Source organism: Barbus barbus (genome assembly GCF_936440315.1).
Source record: "Barbus barbus genome assembly, chromosome: 39".
In the NCBI taxonomy this organism is placed as follows: Eukaryota; Metazoa; Chordata; class Actinopteri; order Cypriniformes; family Cyprinidae; genus Barbus; species Barbus barbus.
In genome coordinates this window covers 20,679,761-20,703,040 of record NC_136717.1, presented here as the reverse complement: position 1 = coordinate 20,703,040, position 23,280 = coordinate 20,679,761, and the positions used below count along the sequence as shown (strand labels likewise).

The following is a 23,280-nucleotide window of genomic DNA, read 5'->3' as shown; positions in this document are numbered from 1 at the left end:
CATAAAGCTGTCCACGCTAGATTTTAAATAACTATCAACCATTATAATCACAGATGGAGCACACTACTTACTCGTTACGCTTATATCAAAGTCTGATGTGATGCTTTCTGCTGCTGTGGTGATGTCTAGGTTGTCATCACTTAATGAGAGCTAATTAACAGTTGCACAATAGAGGAGAAGAGAGCAGGCATGGATAATTGGGGTGTGTTGATAATGCATAATCCTCCCCCACCTGTTAGGCCACATTAATATTCCTGTTCTTACGAGCAGATGTGTTAGTGTGCGTTTACGTATAGGGCTATTAGGGCTAAACAAGCATTGTTTAATGCATGTTTTTGGATGGATCGCAATGTAAAAAATGTTACTCAACACCCTCCTCTGCTCTGTGCTTGCAATATTAAACCAAAATTTACCCCATTTTCGTGCTTAATAAATGTCCTTATCGTGCGTAATTCATAAGTGCACATTATCGTAATGGAAAAAATCCTTTTATGATATTTAATCAAAATTTTCTACGTTGCAGAAATGATTCATTTTCCTGTCACTACAAGGTTATATGAAAGATTATGTTGATTATTCCAGTTAGTGCTGTTTCTTACAAGAATGTTTTACAGAAATGGGGAACTTTGTCAATTATTTAAGAACTTTCATGCCTTTCCAATCTCATATTACTTCATTTTCAATGTGAAACAGAAAAGGAGGTGTTTCAAAGCATGTCATGTAGATATGGGGAGCTCCAAAATTGACAAAAATGTCACCATAAAAGTATTACATGTGACTTTACTGTATTTTCCCCCTCTACACTTAAACTCAAATTTTATTTCACCTTTTTGCGTAGATTCAAAATGGCACTTCATGCCAGGTTTGATGTCATCGATGCTAAATTGCTGGTGGTTATCATGTTTAAATATGCAGAAGTGTTTATTATCAGGTATTTTTCTCATGTTTGCCCTTTTTCTCACTCAAAGCTACCTTTATGGCTTAGAAGGGTTTTGTTGACTACATTTATGGTGCTATTTTTATATTTTATGGTTCAGTCAAGTACATTTTTTATAGCGCTTTTCACAATGCACATTGTGTCAAAGCCATTTTACAGAAAATCATGATGTTTGTTTTTATACTATCTTCATGCATTGCAGTTGCATTTAACAAATTAGAGTTGGGAAATAATATTGTTTACATTTTTCGACTATATGAACAATCAAGCAGTTGAAATTTGCTGTATAGTAAAGGCCTATCACTGTACATGCATATACTGTACGTATGTATTCAGATAAAGTTGGATATATGGAGAAAAAAAACATGTCACCTTTTACATTTATTGAAAGGAATAGTGCAGCATGAACATTCTGCAAAACGTATTATTTTGTGTTCCACAGAAGAAAGTAAGTCATAGAGGTTTGGAACAACATAAATGTAAGAAAATCATGAAAGAAATTTCATTTTTGGGGGAAACCTAAAAAAGCTTTAAAAGCATTTAGAGCCACAGTACCTATTATTAGGATTTTTTTTTGTGTACATTGTGTAAGGTCCCTGTTGGTGACTGTTTCAGACCCCTTTCCCATGCATCTGTTTTTCACCAGAGCTGTCAGTTTATTAACTGGCAGGCACCATTTAGCCAGCGCAGTCTGGGTCCTCTTCACAAAGACTTTGCAGTCTATACTTATCCTGTGGTTTACTGCAGGCTTATACAACACAAAACACTGACCACATCACTTCCCTCAAACTTTGAGCAGCTGTTTAACATTGACAAGTGTGACTTTTGACCCATTACTGAAGATGCATTTCGATGCACTTTAACCTCTGCACAACACTGCAGCTTTAGTGCTTGTTTCTGGCAGGAGTTTACTATGGAAAAACAGCTCGCTGCATTGCAGTCATGCTTTAATAATGAGGAGGAATGCAACTTTAGTAGAAATGCCTTAAGTGTGTGTGCAAGAGTCTGGTTTTGTAGGTTAGTCTTTGTGTTTTGTGAATGTACGTGTGCTGAAGGTGTTTGCTCCTTGATTTCCCAGGAGGCTATTGTGACTGTGTCCATCATCTGTCTTCTTCCCAGCGCTGTGCTCAGTTTATTAATGATGTTTAGATTCTGATTTTCAGTGCAGCTCATATGGTGGCGACAGGCTGCATTAAATTAAGTGGATATTATTTTGGGATTTGATGAATAGCTTGAGACTTTGAGGCTGAAAGGCGTGTTAAAGGATGTATGTGTGTGTTAAGGTTAAGGTTAAGGTCAGTGTAATGTTACCCTCGGCTAGCATTGGGAGTGAGAACAGTACTATAAACAGGAAACTGATGTCACAGTCTGGATTTTAGCCAGACACGGGCTAATCATTGACAGAAAGTGCATATGCTCGTAAATATAATAGGGCTCTTTTAGGCCAAGAACTAGAAGGGAGTGTTGCATTTTAAATGAAATTCCTATAATAACATGCATATGATACTATAATGTTGTATTTACATATTACTTGTATGATGTTTACATTAAAAATGCATTTAAATAATAATTGCTGATGTGTAGAGTCATTAACTTTTATGATAAATTTGAAATGTATTGAATATTTTAATTGCATTTAATATTTTAATTATTTATAAATTGTTTTTTTTATTTTTTATTTTTTGCCCAGCAGTACTGCAATGGACCCCATAGGGGTCACAGACCCCCTGTTGAAGAACCCTGAAATAGTTTTTCCTTATGTATTTAAAACAAAACTCCCTCATTGAGATCATGTTACTCTGATTGACTGCTGACAGTATTGACATTATGACTGACAGGTCAGGACACAGGCGATAACAAAACTAGAAAGGGTGCTACACATCTGAATATATCAGTGTTTGATTGATGTTGTTTTTGTTATGTTGAGAAATTACAGTGGATTTCCGCCAGCGCCGCTGGCCGATCCCAAAGCCACGCTTGTGACCAGAATGATATTCATTTTCTGAGCTCATGGGAACTCTGAGAACCAGACAAGGTCTATATTTGTCTGTGTTTGTGATGGGACTCTTTGCACGTCAACATTTAATGTTACTCGTGATATTAGGATTAAATATGAGCCTCTGGACATGGTTTGAAATTGTTTCATTTGATTATTATCTCCAAAGTGCTCATTTGCAAATTAATTGTGTCAGTTGTTTTGTAAATGAATGTTCTGATTTCAGAGTTGGGTTTATAGTCCACATAATACATTTCTCATTCATTTTTATGCAGCTGCAGATTCCATCATGGAATCAGGCAAAATTGCACAAATTAAGGAACAGACTCTCGCATTGTGCTGAACTATGTCTGTTGAACAAAGATGCCTATTCTTGGGCTGTTTTTATGAGGAATCGTCCTACATGAGAAAATCACAAGAATCTCAGTTCAGCAGGAAGTGAGGCCTCTGTCATGTCAGCCATTGCACATGTCATGAATCTGGTCTATGAACTTCCGTTAACTCACCACCAGAGGTCACTCGCTCACCACATGGACTCTTGCACCACACTAACTGTTGCACGCCACCTCAGACTACAATTCCCATCATCCATTGCACTGACGACACACACAGCTGATTGCACTCATCATGCACCCTACATAAACCATGGACTTCCTCTTCCTCTCTGCCGAGTATTGTATTGCGTTTATCACTCCCCTAGTGTTAGCTGCCTTACCGAGCCATTCTGTGTTTTTCTGTTTAGTTCCGGTATTGTTCTGCATTTATAACTCTCCTAGTTTTAGCTGCGAACCCTCTTTGTTGTCTTAGTCTTGCCTTGCCTTGTGTGTTTTCTAGTGTTTAGATTCTTGCCCGTGTTTCCTGGATTAACCCCTTGCCTTGCCATTTGGACTCTGTTTGCACCTCTCTTGGACCACTGCTCGTATACCTGGATTATCTCTCTGCCTTGCCCTGTTGGATATTGTTCGCCGATCGTCGACTCTCGCTAGCCCTAGGATTGCTCTGTGTCTTGCTCGTAACATACCTGTTTGCCGTTGTTTGACCCTGCCTGTTTATTGACTGTTTATAAATAAAAGCTTGCACTTGGATCCGCACGTCTTACGTCTTGTTCGCCCCGTTACAGCACATATGGTGCATGATGTTATTACAAGAGAGAAAAAAAATCAGTTCACACGTGTTTTGTGTTGTGCTTTAGTATTTAGAGTTGCATATTTCCAACATCAATGAGGTGAGATTGTCCTTCAAAATGTACTTACTAGGGTTGCAAAAAGTTTTCAGTAAATTTCTTAAACTTTCCGGGATTTTTTGTAATCTTCCTGGGATTTTTGGAAAGTTTACGGAAAGTTTACCCGGAAATTTTCCACCCCTTTGCAACCCTAGTATTTACCCTCAAGCCATCCAAGATGTAGATGAGTTTATTTCTCCATCAGAACAGATTTGGAGAAATTTAACATTACATCACTTGCTCACCAGTGGATCCTCTGCAGTGAATGGGTGCCGTCAGAAGCAATGGTTTAAAGTTAAAATGCATTTATGATTTGTTTCTTGCAAACTCAACTTTTCACTTCAAAAAACATTTATTGATTAACTAGAATTGTGTGGATTGGGATGTTTTTATCAGCTGTTTGGACTCTCATTTTGGCGGCACCCATTCTCTGCAGAGGACCCATTGGTGAGCAAGTGATGTTATGCTAAATTTCTCCAAATCTGTTTAGATGAAGAAAACTGCATCTACATCTTGGATGGCCTGAGAGTGAGTAAATTTTAAGCAAATTTTCATTTTTGAGTGAACTATTCCTTTAAATATTTTAAAACATTATATATAAAAGTGTGCAGAACTATAAGTTTTGTATCAAAGATCATAGACTGACAGCACTACTTTGTACTAATTCAGAAAACCTCAGAGGCTGCTGTTGTGTAACTGCTTTGCCTTATTCGTCCTGAGGGATGCTGCATGATTGCGATGTGCGTTGCGTATCCAGTGAATGATCCAGATGTCTGTCTGCATGTAAAAATAATTCTCTGCCCAACAGAATAATTCATAGCTCAGATACGCTGGATAAAGCTGATTGGGTGCTATCAAAGCTGCCTATAATCCTTTAAAGCTCAAGACCCTGCCTGTGCTGCTGCTTCTGCCTGTATATGTGTGTTTCCCCACTGGTTCATTACTGTTTAATCGATGTTTGAAAGACTTTAATCTGCAAAGCATGATCAATAATACAGCACAGGGCTCATTACAGGGGAATATATATCTTTCAGGAAGAGAGAGGGAAGTGAGAGAAAACAAACAAGGGGAAAAGAGAAAGTTTCGTTACGTTTATATAGCGCTTTTCTGGGTACTCAAGAGGGAGTGAATGGGAGAATGAATGATGTAGGAATGGAGGGGGAGGAGTCGCTGGCAAGACGATTCATTTTCCGCACCGACAGATTCCATTAATCCCACGCAGGCATCTGATCTAAGAGGATCAGAGAGGTGAATCGTCTAGTCAGGTCTGGCATGGCCGACTGTCTCTGTGTCCTGTGTGTGGACCTCACGTCGTTCTCAAGCATTATCCAATTTAAATTTGCCTTGTGATATTATAGACATATATCACTGATTCAGCTAATACTTTAAGATGCCGCTGTAATTATGTATCTATTCATATATATATATATATATATATATATATATATATATACACACACACATAAAATAATTTATTAATAATAATAGTAGTAAAATAGTAGTAGTAATAATTTATATTTATATAATTATACTCTCACACTCAATCCTTCTATCATTAAAGGGATTGTTTACTCAAAAATGAAAATTACCATCCTAGGTGTATATGACTTTCTTCGGAGTTATATTAAAAAATGTCCTGGCTCTTCCAAGCTCTTTATAATGGGAGTGAATGGGTGTTGAAGTCCAATAAAGTGCATCCATCCACCATTAAAAGTGCTCCACATGGCTCCATACTTGTGTACGACCGTTAGTGGAGATTGTTGTTTATAACGTTTTTAATATGAATTTTTTTTTTTTTACACAAATGCTTTGATTAGCTTCAGAAGTCCTTTATTAACCCCCCGGAGCTGTATGGAGCTCCTTTTTATGATGGAAGGATGCATTTTAGTGGACTTCAAAAAAATCAACAGCCATTCAATTTCATTATCAAGCTTGGAAGACACAGGAATTTTTTTTTAAACATAACTCCGATTGTATTCGCCTGAAAGAAGAAAGTCATATACACCTAGAATAGTTTGAGGGTGATTAAATCATGGAGTAATTTTCATTTTTGGATGAACTATTCCTTTAAAGAGATCTAGAGAGTGAGATTGTAGGAGAGATTAAGTGTGTAATTGGCTGACCAACTGAATGGCCTGATTCTCTGAGTTCAGAGGTCAGAGGGCAAGTGAGAGAAACTACAGTGGGCAGCACCTGTTAATGCTAGAGTTATGGATCAGACTGGAGGGAAGATGAGGAGGGAGAGGGTGTTAAGAATATGGTGGTAAATTTTAAGAAGAAAGAAACTGTTGGAAAGAGGAATGGACCCGGGGAAAGAACAGGTGGATCATTTGGAAAACAAGAATGAAAAAGAGGTGATGTGAATAGTGCAAGGCTGGAAATAGAATAGAAGAGAAGGAGTGTGTTGAAATGGGCTATTTTTAACCATTTGGCTCCTTACTTTGGTGGGTGATTAGCACAGACCGGAGAGGAGAACGACAGCAGGAGGAGATCAGCTGCTCACTTTACATGTTCTTTCATTCAGTTTGTTTGCCTCTTTTCATTCAGCATATGTAAAAATGGCAAATGAGATCTATTTAATGTCTTGTATCTTATTTTAATTTTTAAAAAATATTTTATGTTATAATTTAAATATATATGCTTGTTTAAAATTATTATTTTTATTATTAATGTTACAATAATTAATAATTTAACTACTTTTATGTTTCTTTATTTATAGAGAAAGAGAGACAATATATTTAGACAACACACACACATATATATACATACAGTTTTATATGTCTATAGCCACTCTTGCCACTAGAGGACTCTATGGGTTTCTTACTGGCTGTGATTTCTTGTCTGGACTGTGTGTGTGTGTGTGTGTGTGTGTGTTGTGTTTGTGAACAGACAACAGGTGAATGTAGAGGGGCGATTCATGGCCTAAATCCTTAAAATAGCACACATTCCTGTAGCGCTGGGGCACTGGTGGCCCTGGGTGGGTGTTTTGATTGCTTGATGGGGTCTGGACGTCTGTTGGTGGCAGAGAGAGATGAGAGCCAGGGGCCAGCAGGTGATGAAGAGGTTCCTCAGATGAAGGTGTTGGACTGGATGGATTTATTAGTTTCTCACTAGAGACAACAGGTGGAGTTTGGGGGTGGGGGTGTGGGACATGCATAACAGCACATCTCCTTTCCAAACAGAGAATGTGGGAATGACAGCAAGACAACTTTTAAATGTCATTTTGCGGCATGAGATAATATTTATTAGAGCAGATAGGATCCAGCTCAAGGAGTATTGTTGGTTCAGTACAAGTTAAGCTCAATTCACAGTATTTCTGGCAAAAAAAAAAAAAAATATATATATATATATAAATATATAAATATATATACAGTGGTGTGAAAAAGTGTTGGCCCCCTTCCTGATTTTTTATTTTTTTGCATGTTTGTCACACTTTAATGTTTCAGATCACCAAACAAATGTAAATATTAATCAAATGAAGGGGGTTTTTTTTACGAAGGGAAAACTAAATCCAAACCCACATGGCCCTGTGTGAAAAAGTGCTTGCATGAATTCAGCTGTCTACCAAAAAATCCTGAAGGACAATGTCCGGCCATCTGTTCGTGACCTCAAGCTGAAGCGAACTTGGGTTGTGCAGCAGGACAATGATCCAAAACACACCAGCAAATCCACCTCTGAATGGCTGAAGAAAAACAAAATGAAGACTTTGGAGTGGCCTAGTCAAAGTCCTGACCTGAATCCTATTGAGATGCTGTGGCATGACCTTAAAAAGGCGGTTCATGCTCGAAAACCCTCCAATGTGGCTGAATTACAACAATTCTGCCAAGATGAGTGGACCAAAATTCCTCCACAGCGCTGTAACAGACTCATTGCAAGTTATCGCAAACGCTTGATTGCAGTTGTTGCTGCTAAGGGTGGCCCAACCAGTTATTAGGTTTAGGGGGCAAGCACTTTTTCACACAGGGCCATGTGGGTTTGGATTTTGTTTTCCCTTCATAATAAAAAAAAAACTGCATGTTGTGTTTACTTGTGTTATCTTTGATTAATATTTAAATTTGTTTGATAATCTGAAACATTAAAGTGTGACAAACATGCAAAAAAAAAAAAACAGGAAGGGGGCCAACACTTTTTCACACCACTGTATATATATATATATATAAAAATATATATCGTAGTGTGTATGTAGTAGTAAAGTCTCTGACACAGTTTTAGTTGTATCTTATTTTACAACATGACAATTTAACTCTATAATAGACCATAAAACCCTTAACGGCTATTAATAATTAAGATCCAAATGGCTTTACAACTCAAATATACAAGTTTTAAGAAAATAATTATTGTACGTGCTTTTATAAAATTAGAAGATTCTATTATCTTCTGTTATTTTTATTTTTGTGTTATTTTTATTTGCATTTATCTGTGAAATATTAACATGAGTTAACATAATTTTAATGAGTGCGAAGAAACAAATTTAATGCATATCTGGCAGCTGAAAAATGTAGAATCAAGTATTACGCATAACTGACTGATTAATTTATCTTTGATCTCTTTTTTTCTGTCTCAGATGATGTGTGTGACTTGAAAGCAGAGCGGCCTGGTATAGGCAGTCAAATGACAGCCAAAGAGCGAGGCTCACTGGAGGACAAAGAGGAGAGAGACCAGGAGGAGGTGGAGGCTGGAAACGGAGAGAAGGGGCAGGAGGATGAGCGGGAGAAGAAGGAGGTGAAGAAGGAGACGGCGGAGGAGGAGAAGAAGGGGGACAGAGAGGAGCAAAGGGGAGTGGATGATGAAGATGAGCTGGAGGTGCTGAGGTCACAGGTGGTGCAGCTGCTCCTGGAGCTGGAGGAGACCAGAGAGGTGTCGCAACGACATGAGGAGAGCTACAACGAGCTTCAGGGTGCGTATGCTAATGGGGTCTGTTTTTAGGGTGTGACATCATCGCCGAGGAGTTCCCTCTGAGCATGCTCAGCTGTCACTGACCACCTGTTCCTCCAGTCATGCCCTCTCACAAACATTCCTGGCTTGTTAATATAGTTGGATGCCAGTGATAAGTTACTAATTACTCATTTCTAATGTCCCTGCAGCCACTGTTTAATGTCATTGCTTTGCTTTGTAGGTCTTTTGGAGGAAGAGCGGCTGGCAAGCGCCCACCAGGCCGAGAGCTTTACGAGACAGATCCAGAGACTTCAAGGTGATCAGAAACATAGTTAGAAACAGAAGCAGATGTGAATGCATCACAACTCTATGCAGTCAATGATAAAATATATCAAATTAACTTTAGACTTTAAATATGGCAGATATAAATGGTTTTGTATTTTTTATAAATGGTTTTGAATAAACATTCTTCATATATCAAGCTGTTTTATGATTTCAACACAGACCACAGATGATTTGAAGAGGCTATTTGCATATTCATATCTTTGTGCAGTATTAAAAATAGAAAACATTTGCTATGGTTGGAAATATTATACTACCCATAGTGTTACTCAATATACTATTATATTATATACTACCCAGATAACATTTGCCACAATGTGCAATAGACATTATAGTACAATGCACTGGGTTCTTTCTCCCACAATGCAATGTGCTTGATTTCACCTTCCTTTTCTGGAAACATTTTGGTCTAAAATCATTTTACAGAATGTTGGATTACTTAAAAAAACTTTAATTACGTTAATTAAAAATATATTTATTTAATTTTATTTTATTTTGGTACTTCTGTTTAAAATGTTAATATTTCATACGGCTTACTGTTCCACATACTACTTTCAGTATGCATTATATATTATGCATAACGCAGTGAGCTCACATTGTATTTTTAAACATCGCCGATGTACTTTTGTTCCAATGCAGCTTCATTATCTTTATGACTGTATTAAAATTGATAATATCAACTAATTGCATTACTCTCTGCACGTCATGTTCAAACACTCCTGCAAGGTCTTCTTGTATTCAAACTCAATGTTATCTGTGAATGTATTGTGATGGAGATTATCTCAATCAGTCCGGTAACTACCACAGTCTTTCAGCCCTGAACATCTCGTTTCCATTAGTTTGGTCGAGTGCTACTTGGGTGCAAGAGGGAGTAGAGAGAGGGCCTGTGTGAGAAATGGGAAAAGCAGAGTTGATGGAATTGTTGTTCACTTCCCTAGTGACTCACTTTCACTCTCTCAGCGGCTGTGCTGTAATTAAATTAAATGAACTGTAAGGAACCAAAGTCAACCAGCGTTTGCAGAAGTGCACGGGCTGTGCCGAGGTACCATCATGAGTAATGGAAGCACAGATCTGAATAACACAACAAACCACTGCCAGAATCAGATTCACACGCTGAAGAAATGGCTCTTCGGTTTAATCACAGCCTGTGCCGAAGGTTTTTTTTACATCCGTTTTCCTGTCTTGCAAGAAGGAGACTGATTATAGTTTTCCAGAAGCCCCTGCAGACTAAAATTCACACTTTGTGTGGTTAGTTTGAGAGGTTTTGACATTTTTTTTGCTACTTGACAGCTGGACGTGCTGAGTGAATGCTGTAATAAGACGTGAACCGAAGGCCTGTATTTTTCACTTCAAATGTCCTTGGTTTTCAGTGAAGTGACTGATTATAGACCTCAAATGGTCTTGATGTCCTCAAACTGCACTTATATAAATGCTACATGAAAATCTTATTAGTTAGTTGTCAGCTCATAAGGTTTTAGAATTGTACGCACCTACTTGCATACATATTCTGAAATAGCACACTTCTCTTGCCATTTCTGCAGTATATACTGTGTATGCTATGCATAGTATCCACTTTTTCTGTGTACACTAAATATCCAGATGATCCGCATATGTGAGGTATTTGAATTAGCTTTTATTTTATATTGTCAGTTTTAATTTTAATTTTAGTAATTTGATATGTTGCTTTGTCATTATTAATTTTTTAAAATATATTTTCAATTTTATTTAATTTGTATTTCAGTTTTTCAAACTTATTGAAATTAATAGTCAGCTGTCAAGACAACATTTCTATTTTTTATTTGAATTCAAGTTTATATTTTTTCATCCTATTTTTATTTTTTATTTTATTTCAACTTTGTTTCATGTACCAAAAACATTTTTATATAGTTTTAGTTTTAGTTAACAGAGACATTTTTACACAAACGTCAATTAGAAATATATATATATATATATATATATATTTTTTTTTATTTTTTTTTTCTTTCTTTTTTTTTTTAATTGCTATTTAATTATATTTATTTCCAAAATAAAAACTGGACATCACAAACTGAAATAAATGTGTATCATCCCACTGTTTAAAATGTCAATTTTTGAAGCTATTTAGAAAAACTAGGCAGTATAAAACATCATTAGATGAAAACAGAAGTTGTTTTTTTAGATATTCATTCATACACAAAGAATTAAGCCTGTGCTGCCCAAATCAATTTATCAATTATCCTTTATTATTTTGTCTTATTTTAAATTTGAATACCATGGTATTACCTAAGAGTACCATATGAATGCCATGCTATATGAATATGGTTTTATTTTATGCTTTGGTACAAATCAGAGTACCATTGTATTACCATATTATGCCATCACTGTACTGCAGTACTTTTTATTACTTGATTTTTAGTTGAACATGTTGTTCTGACCCACAGCTCAGCTGCGTTCGGTGCAGGAGGAGCTGGACAGTCTTGAGGACGAGAAGGCCAGCGAGCTGTGGGAAGCGCAGGAGGAGCTGCGTGTGGCGCAGGAGGAGGTGCAGGAGCTGCAGCAAGCGGCTGAGGAGGCCGCAGCCGAGCGGGAGAATGACATCGCCCTGCTGCAGGAGGAACTGTGCCGTCTGCGCGCTGAACTGGAGCGTCTGCGCGGTACCACGCAGGAGTACGAGCTGGAGCTCACCACACTGCGGGCCGAAATCAGCATGAAGAACCAGCCCAGGGAAGAGCAGGAGAAAGCAGGAGGAGAAGGTCTGATTCCCACTACACTGCAGGCTCCCAATAGAGACATCCCAGAAAAAAAAGACTAGTTTATATCAGCTTGAAGTGTAGGTTATGCCGGCTAGTGCTGGTCTGGCTGGTGGATCAGCAGAGCCATGCTGTTTGCTAGACATTAGTGAAGCTTTGTTGTCCAGCTTGATCTTTCTAATGAGAATGTCAAGGATGTCCTCCTGTTAGTAAGGGACACCAGCATAATGTGCTCCAAAACACAATGCATGTGACTATTTAACCCTGTTCACTCATGAAACTCAACACATGCTTAAAAACTTGGTCATATGGGAGTAAATGACCTCTAATGAGCGTTGAGATGGTGCAACGAGGAAATAATACACCGCACACTCACACCTCTCCAAAACAACTCTCTGCTGTTGGCAGGACAGGCCCATTTTCCATGTGGGTGTGTGTGTGTGAGATCTGTTGGCTGTGTGTGATTTGGCACAATCTTGTCCCATATGTTTGTTTGGATATGCTCAAATGCAGAAGCTAAGAAGAGTGAAATAGTGTGAATTCAAATGTCTGTTTCAGGCTTCTATATTCAAGAATCACATAAACAAGTCATTAATTAACAGAGAGACAGATGTTACACGTATGTGTGTGTATGTGTGTGTGTGTGTGTGTGTGTTTGTGTGTTGTTTTTGCCTATTGTGGGCTACAATTGTCTTAAATTATAGGAAAACCTGAAATCACAAATTTGACAACATTCACCATTAAGGAAAAAGTGCTTAATCAGAGTTATTATTGTTAACTAAAATGAAAACTATTAAAACTGGTTTGCAATAAGGCTGAAATAAAGTATATAAATCTGAAATGAATGTATAAATATTAGAGGAAAAACCTCAACTTAAATAAAGATTAGATAATTAGATTATCTAATCTTTATTATTAGATAGATAAATAAATAAAATTAGATAGATAAATAAAAATTAGAAATGTTGCTGAAAATAAGAAGCTAAATAATAGTTAAATAGTAAGTAAAATAAGTTAGTTAAAATACTAAAATAAAAAATAAATAAAAATAAATCAGAGCTAAATAAAAATATTTATGCAACAGAAACAAAAAAAAAGATAAAAACACAAAACTTAAATTAAATAGAATACTGAAAATATAAAAATGAAAGCTAATTACAAATATTAAATCTATAATATACAAATACATATAAAATACTTAAAAACATACTAAATAATGCCTTAATGAAAATGCTAATATCATTACAACATATTATAAAAAAAAAAGTTATTATACTTATACCATGATCGCAAATCAAATGTATGCATTTTGTTGGGTCTGCTTAGCTATAATTTTACAAAGTTGCATGCTCAGTGGAGTCAGTTTTTCCAGACCTCGTTTGTGTTTCTGTACGTTAGCCAGCTGAGATTTCTCCAGCAATACTTTTCTTTATATCACATAACCTCATTCCAACTGTACTGACAGATGCTGATAGCAAATAAACCCTGTAGAGCGATACAGATGTTTTATCAACTTTTCTTCCCCATTGCCTGATACGACACAGTACTCTGATATTACCCAGAACGTGAGTGTATTACAGGTTCTTTCAGTGTCTGAGTGTCTGTTTGACATTCTGACAGAGTGCAGGACCTCCACAGAGCCCCATTTGTCTGGTGTTGATGTCTTTCTCTGCCTCTAAGGGCACTGGGGCTGCTTTCTGCTCCCTTGATGCTGGTAGAACTTTACTATATTAAGATCTGCAATAAAAACAACATACCAGCGATTACTGCTGGTGGGGTCGTGTGGTCAGATGCGCTGATCGCAAAGCAGAGTTGAACACAAACACATCAGAGCCTCTGATTGATGCATGCATGTTACCTCTGATCTGGGGTCAGATGCGACTGATGGTTGTTTACACCACGTACACATTCAGACCTGACAGAGACAGAGTGCAGAGTTGTTTGCAAGTGAGATTCCTTCGAGATTAGAGCCTATGTTATCGGGGGTTGAACGTTGCACCATGGGGGACGTGCAAGGCAAACATGACTCCTGATTGACAGGTCAGACTGCTGCAGCGGGAGGAGAGCAGAATGGGTTGTTTCCATGGAGACTAGTTGCAGGGTTTGGTGTGTATTTTCAGCTCCCTGGTCATATGTTCAATATTTTCTTACCATAGATGTGTAGCCTTTGTATTGTTTTTTTTTTTGGAAGTCTGAAACAAATCTGTTTTGATGCAATTTGGCCTTTAGGACAAGTGGGTATGTTTCAAGTGGAATACTACTATAATATTCATACTAGGATGTTTTATGTTGTATGTAGCATACTGGGTCACAGTTTGATCGTACTGCTAAAAATGTAGACATATTTACACAAAATGTTATTAAAAATACATAATTGGGTGATGTATTAAGTAGATATGCAGTGTAGTCACAACAATGTCTGTTTGAAGCGGTTGTTTTTGAATGATTTTCAGAAAAAAAAAACGTTTCAACAATTTTCAGTTAAAAAAAAAATTAAAAATTACATATTCAGGAGGGATGCATTAAATTGATCAAATATGACAGAAAAGACATTTATAATGTGCAGAAGACTTCTATTTCAAACAAATGCCGTTCTTTTTAACTTTCTATTCATCAGTCTTGTGGAAAAAAGTACTTTTTCACATAAATATTAAGCAGCAAAACTGTTTTCATCACTGATGCAAATTATAAATGTTTCTTGAGCACCAAATCAGCATATTAGAAGGATTTCTGAAGATTCGTGTGACACTGCAGACTGGAGTAATGCATGCTAACATTTCAGCTTTGCGTCACAGAAATAAATTACATTTTAAAATATATTAAAATAAAAATTGTATTTCAAAGTGTAAAAATATTTCACAGTATTTCTATTTTTATTGCATTTTTTATCAAATAAATGCAGTCTTAGTGAGCATAAGAGATTCATCAAACATTAAAAAACACCTGACTTTTGATTGATAGTGGACTTTATTATTATTCAAGTGCAATTTATTAAATATTGTAGGCAGAAGATACTGTGCAGTATGCTGTACTTAGTATGCTAGTATTTCTTCAGAACATAGCATGCAATTCAGAATAGCATACTATCATACTACTTTTTTATAGTATATTTTGTGAATATAATTTCTTGCACAAAAATGCATAATGTACACAGTACACAAAAAGTAGTATGGTAGTATTCCATTTGGAATGTTCACCAATTTAAAATAGCAGACATGTTAAAAGTAGTATGCTAAAATGCTATCCCCCCACTTCTGCTTTGGCTGACATCTGTTCTTGTGTTGTGATCGGACAGGTGACATGGACCAGCTGATGGAGGAGTGTCGCTCCTTGAAGGACGAGTGTCAGACTCTAAAGAATGACAACAAACAGCTCTCTGAGAAACTGGAGATGCTGGAGCAGCAGCGATCCAGGTGATTGGCCACATGGCCTGTCAATCACACACAAACAAGACAACTCAGCCACTGAGCACTGCAAACTCAGTCTCTGTTAATAAGGCCGGCGTGACCGCTGAGGCATTCAGCCATAATCTGTCTCAATGGACACTCTCGCTAAAACTATTTAGCAGCTATGAAAGTGTTTCACAGCAACATGAAACATTAATGACTGTGCATTTCATCTTATCCAAATATTTTGGTAGATGAGCCACAGCTGCCTTGCAACTATTTTAAGACATCATGTTTTTTTTTTACTTTATGAATCTAATTCAATCTCGATTTAAAATGAATGCTTCTGTAATATACCATTATGTTTTTTTAAACAAGTGCTAAATGTTTCAGCTCAAAAGAAGAACTGTTCTCGGAAGTGAGAACAAATGATTAAAAACAGTTTAAAATTTTTAAAATGTGCTCAAGTTGATAAATATGTCATTTTTCATATGCACAGCTTGATATTATAATGCATCTCTCAATAAATTGTCTGATTTGAGTTGTAAATCTCCCCAAACACACACATTTCTGATGGCAAAACAGGACTGAAAAACAATCACTAGCATTATTCTCTTATCTAATTAATGGGGTTTGTTATGTGCATTTATTTTTTATTTGAAAATATAAATTTTTAAAACTAAAGTTTTTTATTCTATGTAGTTTATTTTTCTATGGCATTTATGTGTTTACTGTAAAGGCTTTTTAAGCACTGTGAGAAACTAAGAGAGTGAATGAGTGAGAGAAACCAAAGAGATTGTGAATAAATGATTATGAGAATGAATCAGTGATGAGTACTGTCTCACACACACACACACACACACACACTATCAAAGTCACAATATGAAGCTAATCTACAAAGAGTTCACAAGTTCAAGTACATTAGTAATACACTAAAAATGCACCACAACACTTTTATTTGTATGAAGGAAAACAGGTAATATTTTGAAACAATTTAACGAAGGTTGAGTATAAATTATAGTTAAAACATACTAGGTAACTGTACAAGAATTTCTGTGGTTGCATTGAGCAATGTATGTAACTTGAAATATGCTACAAGATTGTACTCAAATGAATGTTCACAACAACACCAACAAAAAAGCACCACAACATGTACATCTATCTATAATAAATGTACTGTACATTTCCTGCTTCTATCCTGACAGCTCAGCTGAGTCATTCCTGGCACTGAAAGTAGAGCAGAATGATGGAGAAAATGACACAGAAAAAGATGTAGAGAAGGAGGTGACGGCCGAGGCTTTTGTCAGCACTTTGGAAGTAGGAGGTGGGAAATGGGTGGACGCTTATACCCAAAAGAACATCTCGTTTGAGGGCAAACCTGTCACCCCTACGGGCATGGGTGGAGGGTTTTCAGAGGTGTTCTCCCTCAAAGACCAGCTGAAACAGGCTGAGGAGAAAGCATCACAGGTCCAGAGAGAGGTACATTATGTCCGAAATGTACACTAGTGATAGAATTAGTTGCCCATTTGGCCAAATAAGAGGTGTTTGAACTTTAGAGTGCATTGCCAATTTGAAAAGTTCATTTTTGGTACAAAATAGACACCTGAAAATTTTTAAATTCCTATAAATTCCAATCAACTTCAATCGATTACTTGGTTCAAATGGATTAAATCAAGAATTGTGGTTCATGTTAAATTGACTTTCTCATAGATCAGCATTATATAAGAGATTTGTCCAGCAACAGACATAATGTGTAAATTTGTGTATATTTAATTAAATGTATGACGTGTTTATTTAAATGCATTTAAATTTAATGTTATATATTATATTTAAAAATAATTCAAAATCTGTATATATACATTGTGCGAAAATTAAAAAAAATTAAATTAAAGAAAGCTTTATTTATATATATATATATATATATATATTATATATATATATATATATATATATATATATATATATATATATATAATTTATTTATATATACACTGTGTGTGTGATGATAATGTATGATAATTAAAACATTTTTTTTTTTTTTTACATTTATTTAATAACACAAATACTAATGAAAAATATTCTCCATTTCTCCACTCTCGGTATGGGGTAAATTGGGTAAAAAAACGAGTCACAACAGGTGTTAAACAAAACCATCTGTCACAGTATTGACATAAAATGTGAGCCAAATACTTGATGCTAGCAGAATATCTAGTTATTTTGCCATCAGTTGTTCAACAACTTGACCTTGAGGGAAATATCGCTGAAAAACCCTGACATGTGTGACAACAAAGAAAATCTAATTCCTCTATTGAATAATGGAATGATTAAACAAAGAGTTTTAGTCAGCTAGTTTCTGCCACACAAGCTAAAACTCTCTCTGTGACTCAGTGAATCTAATCACTTGTCCTCTATCATTTGTTATGTCTCTGTATCTCTCCTTTCTTTTAGTGTGAGGGACTAAAAGGAGAGCTTGTGGAACTGCAGGGGCTGTATGAGAGCAGCCAGAGGGAGAGGGCGGACCTAGAGGCGGAGCTTCAGCGCTGTAGGGCGGAGCTTGATCGGCTGGCTGGGAGGAAGGCTCAGGTGAGGGGTCGTAAAGGGGGACAGATATCAGTCATGATGCACTGCTCTCTTCCAAATCCCCAAGAGCCATCACTCTAGAACTTTAGACAGTGAACGTGTGAACTTCCTTGGGGTGAAAATGCGACCTCCAATAAATCATTGTACTGTACACATGCTGAAAACAAACAGACATTACTCACACAGCAAGTAGTGCGAAATATTATCAACAGAATGACACCATGACTCCATCGACCTCCATGTTTGTCAGCGTTTGAAAATGCTCTGTACATGATTAACGCTTTGCATGTGGGGTCAACCACCGCAGAAGCGACCATCTGTCCAACAGCAGTACCTGTCTTTCAAAGCGCATCCTGTCTAACTAAACCACTCCGCCATTTTCGGTCGCGTGTGTATGTTTCACTTTGGGTTGCTTTTTGCCCTGTCACACACATTGATTCTGGGCTGTGTGTGTGTTTTCACATCTTGTGTTTGTCAAACCTTTAGCAGCTTATGTGTCTAGCTAGTTTTCTTGATCCACTGTAGCATATCCAGCTTTTGTGTGTGTACAATGTGCACTGACATAGAGGTCTTTCTAACCCCTGTACTGTCTTACAACAAGCTCTTAGAATGAGTTTTTCCAAGCCTCAGAAATAATAATTTTTTTCCTATCAAAGAGTCTGTCCAGTCTGAGTACCGTGTCCCATGTCAATCATCCATCCTTCATAGTTGCACTTTAATTGTGTGGTTAACCCCTCACTCACACTGTTCTGCCGCCTACAATTCCCATGATTCCTTAAAGGAATGCTCTGGGTTAAATACAAACGGAGCTTTATCGACAGAATCTGTAATATGCTAGAGAATATCACAGAAAACACTAGGGGACAACAGTCAGGTTCCAGAAGTAATAAAAAAAAAATGTTTAGTTAAAAGTCACTTTGTTTAAATATATATACACTCACCTAAAGGATTATTAGGAACACCATACTAATACTGTGTTTGACCCCCTTTCGCCTTCAGATCTGCCTTAATTCTACGTGGCATTGATTCAACAAGGTGCTGAAAGCATTCTTTAGAAATGTTGGCCCATATTGATAGGATAGCATCTTGGCATCATGGTATTGAGGGTGGAGAGAGCGCTGGACATTCCCTCCCCCCATTCCCTCCTACAATTCCTGCCGGCCAGGGGCTCGAACTCGCAACCTTTCGATTACGAGTCCGACTCTCTAACCATTAGGCCACGACTTCCCCGTCGAGAGAGAGCGCTGGACATTCCCTCCCCCCACCTACAATTCCTGCCGGCCGGGGGCTCGAACTCGCAACCTTTCGATTACGAGTCCGATTCTCTAACCATTAGGCCACGACTTTTTCCCAAAGGGGAAGGGGGAAAGGGACGTTCTCTGCATTTAACCCATCCAGGTACACCTGGAGCAGCGGGCAGCCATCAATGCGGCGCCCGGGGAGCAGTTGAGGGGTTCGGTGCCTTGCTCAAGGGTCTCACCTCAGTCGTGGTTGCCGGACCTGAGACTCGAACCCACGACCTTCGGGTTACAAGTCCAACCCTCTATCCATTAGGCCACGACTGCCAACAAGGCATGATGGATCCATGTTCTCATTCTGTTTACGCCAAATTCTGACTCTACCATCTGAATGTCTCAACAGAAATCGAGACTCATCAGACCAGGCAACATTTTTCCAGTCTTCAACCGTCCAATTTTGGTGAGCTCGTGCAAATTGTAGCCTCTTTTTCCTATTTGTAGTGGAGATGAGTGGTACCCGGTGGGGTCTTCTGCTGTTGTAGCCCATCCGCCTCAAGGTTGTGCGTGTTGTGGCTTCACAAATGCTTTGCTGCATACCTCGGTTGTAACGAGTGGTTATTTCAGTCAAAGTTGCTCTTCTATCAGCTTGAATCAGCCGGCCCGTTCTCCTCTGACCTCTAGCATCAACAAGGCATTTTCGCCCACAGGACTGCCGCATACTGGATGTTTTTCCCTTTTCACACCATTCTTTGTAAACCCTAGAAATGGTTGTTTGTGAAAATCCCAGTAACTGAGCAGATTGTGAAATACTCAGACCGGCCCGTCTGGCACCAACAACCATGCCACGCTCAAAATTGCTTAAATCACCTTTCTTTCCCATTCTGACATTCAGTTTGTAGTTCAGGAGATTGTCTTGACCAGGACCACACCCCTAAATGCATTGAAGCAACTGCCATGTGATTGGTTGATTAGATAATTGCATTAATAAGAAATTGAACAGGTGTTCCTAATAATCCTTTAGGTGAGTGTACGTTTCATTAACTGCAACGTTATCATTTAAAATATTTTACTACCTATAAAAGAAAAACAAAGATATAACAGTGTTATATATTCAAATGATTTCATGATCATTCATGATGATTTATGGGAAGGGTAGTTCATTACTTCTAAATGATTTCAAGTACATATTCCTGCACATTTGTTTTTGTTTTCCAATTTTCATATACCATGGTTGTGCTCTTTTTTTGACTTGTCCTTCACTTTGTAAAAACACTTAGATAGTTGATAAACGGGCTTAAAGTGCAAGCATATGAGGGAAAGACACAGTGCTCTCTCTCAACATGTTTGGTTTGTTTGTTTATACAAACTGAAGGATGAATCCGAATTATTTTCTGTGGTATTCAACAACATGTCCCAGATACTGTCGACAGATTTACATTGGTACATTGGTTTAATACAGTAGGCTGGCTGTGCAGTGTGGGCAAGGATCTTTAAATGCCAAGATGGTGACCTTGGCTCTGTGTTTATCAGCCGGAGGGTCAAAACGAGCAAAAGGTTTCCATTTTGTGTTTAACCATCTTTGCTGTGTATCTAATCTCGGTGTATTTTCCTGTCTCCCTGCTCCCCCGTGGTCTTTCATCGCTTCGTTCTGTTGCTTTCTAACCACCGAACACCTACATAAACATACCATAAACACCCATACGCTCTCAACGCACACTGAACTATATCAAATTCCAAACAAATTTGATGATTCCTGATAAACTGCTGGCATATCTATCTATCTATCTATCTATCTATCTATCTATCTATCTATCTATCTATCTATCTATCTATCTATCTATCTATCTATCTATCTATCTATCTATCTATCTATCTATCTATTGTTCTATCTATCGTTCTATCGTTCTATCTGGTTGTGTTCTCTCCCTTTCATCCTCACACTCTTCATTCTTTCTCTCTATAACTTTTTTAAAATTATTTTCCATGTTTTATTTACCTGTATTTCCACATGTGCACAAACCTCCCATGTGTAATCATGACCTTATTTTGATTGTCTGTCATTTTTTTTCTTTTGTTTCTCTCACCACCTCTTCCTCCTCTTCCTCTCTCCATCCCTGCACCCCCTGTGTTTTTCCTCAGAGCTCCACTCCTTCGTCTGAGTGCCCTATTCTCTCCATACCCTTCATAGGAATGGTTGTAATAATGGGCCTGATATGGTGCTGCTGGAAGGAGCTCTTGTCCTAAAGGGGGAAAGGTATGGCTTTGCCTTTTTTTTTCTCTAAGAGTCCAGAGACAAGCCTTTTTGTCCCTCCTGTATTGTGAAACTCATCTTTATCCTGGTCAAAATGCCACTTTTTATAAGCCATAATGAATGGTCACAACTGTCATGCTAAACAAGCCTGTTTGCCCATTGGACACAGTGCCTGATTCCTTATGAGGGCCTTTTATGGATGTGCACATTGTTTCACAAACATAGTTTTCCAGTTAACTACTCTGAAAAAACATATTGTTGCATTTATTCATGTCTTTTCAGTGGTTTAACACCTCCCTAAACAACAGAAACCCTCATTCAGGATAAAATGTTAAAAATTGGTCAACTCTTTGAGTAAACGTAATCCTGTATAACGAAAAATGATAAAAAAACATCCCGTTCCCAAAGGGGGTTGACTTGTTTTTAGAACATTGCCAAATTAGATTGTGCTTTTGTAGTTTGGACAGCAGAATTTGTGCATCATAGACATTTCTTATGTTCTTCAGTCAGGAAGTTTGGCACCATCAAAAATCAAGTCATATTCAGACATCCTCTGAGATATCCGAACGTTGTTATCCCAGCCAAATGTATGACACAACTCTGATTTCAACAGTTCTGCTGCCCAGCTGGGCCGAACGAAGCCACACGCACACACACTTACACAGTTCTTTGATTCTGCTGGACAGTCATGTGGTTTCCACTGCCAATCTCACAACACCAGATGGAGAGAGAGTAATAGAGAATGTAAAAGAGAACGTGTGTGACAGTGATTGGAGTATTTACTGGGTCATTGCTCTTGGCTTTATATCTCTCCACATTTCTGGATGGGTATATTTAGCTCTCAAGTCCAGCACTATTACAGATGATGACTGGAAATAAACAACAAATCCTCAGAAGGTTCATTAAAACCACATCAGCTCTATAGCCTCATTCACTGTCTTCTAGCCAAAAATTTGGAAAGTCTGGTTTGTGTTTCAGTTTCATTGAAACATCAAAGCCTCTTTTTTTAGAAAAAGAAAAAAAAAACATGGATTTTAAAGTTAATGAAAGCTGGAAGAGAACGTCTTTAATTGTAATTTAAATTTAAACGAGTAAATTACAAAATCAGCAATACACAAAATATTATCAGCCTAAAATTGAAAAATTCTATATGTATATAATACTAAATATTTCATTAAAATATCATTAATAATTTTATGTATTTAATTTTGGATTTTCTATCTATCTATCTATCTATCTATCTATCTATCTATCTATCTATCTATCTATCTATCTATCTAATTCAAAATTATTCATTAAAAAAGCTCAATACAGAGATACAATCAAAATTATATATCATTAAAATATCAAAATTAAAAAATATGACTAGTATCAGTAATATTATCAATTATAAATGAGAATAATACTAAGACTTCTCTTGACCTTATATACAGTATGTCTCAGAGGTAAAAATCTGAATTATAAATCAATAACATTTCAAAATATGAAAAGTTAAATATGTATGGCTAGTATAATTGATCAATATAGGGCTAATATAATTAATATTAATGTAAGCAGTTTTGGATTTATATATAGTCTATATATATAAAGTTTGATGTTTTATATATATATATATATATATATATATCATTAAAATATCAAAAAGTAAATGTATATGCCAATAACTGTTAAACAGCTAATAAGTTCTATTCTATAATTATAATATTAACAAAGAATACATAAGA

General features: G+C 37.0%; 1 protein-coding gene across 3 annotated transcripts in view; it reads left to right on the top strand.

Annotated features, from left to right (window-relative positions):
• LOC306858658 (uncharacterized protein) overlaps positions 1-23,280 on the top strand; it is a 35,321-nt gene that overhangs the window by 8,080 nt on the left and 3,961 nt on the right. For 2 of the 3 annotated variants that reach the window (XM_079399282.1, XM_079399283.1), the window contains exons 3-9: positions 8,720-9,052; positions 9,272-9,346; positions 11,793-12,104; positions 15,397-15,514; positions 16,693-16,966; positions 17,936-18,070; positions 21,445-21,559. In XM_079399282.1, coding sequence (XP_079255408.1) covers positions 8,720-9,052; positions 9,272-9,346; positions 11,793-12,104; positions 15,397-15,514; positions 16,693-16,966; positions 17,936-18,070; positions 21,445-21,549 — 1,352 coding nt within the window. In that variant the 3' untranslated portion in view covers positions 21,550-21,559. The remainder of the gene's footprint in view (positions 1-8,719; positions 9,053-9,271; positions 9,347-11,792; positions 12,105-15,396; positions 15,515-16,692; positions 16,967-17,935; positions 18,071-21,444; positions 21,560-23,280) is intronic. The other variant, XM_079399284.1, reaches the window with a different exon arrangement.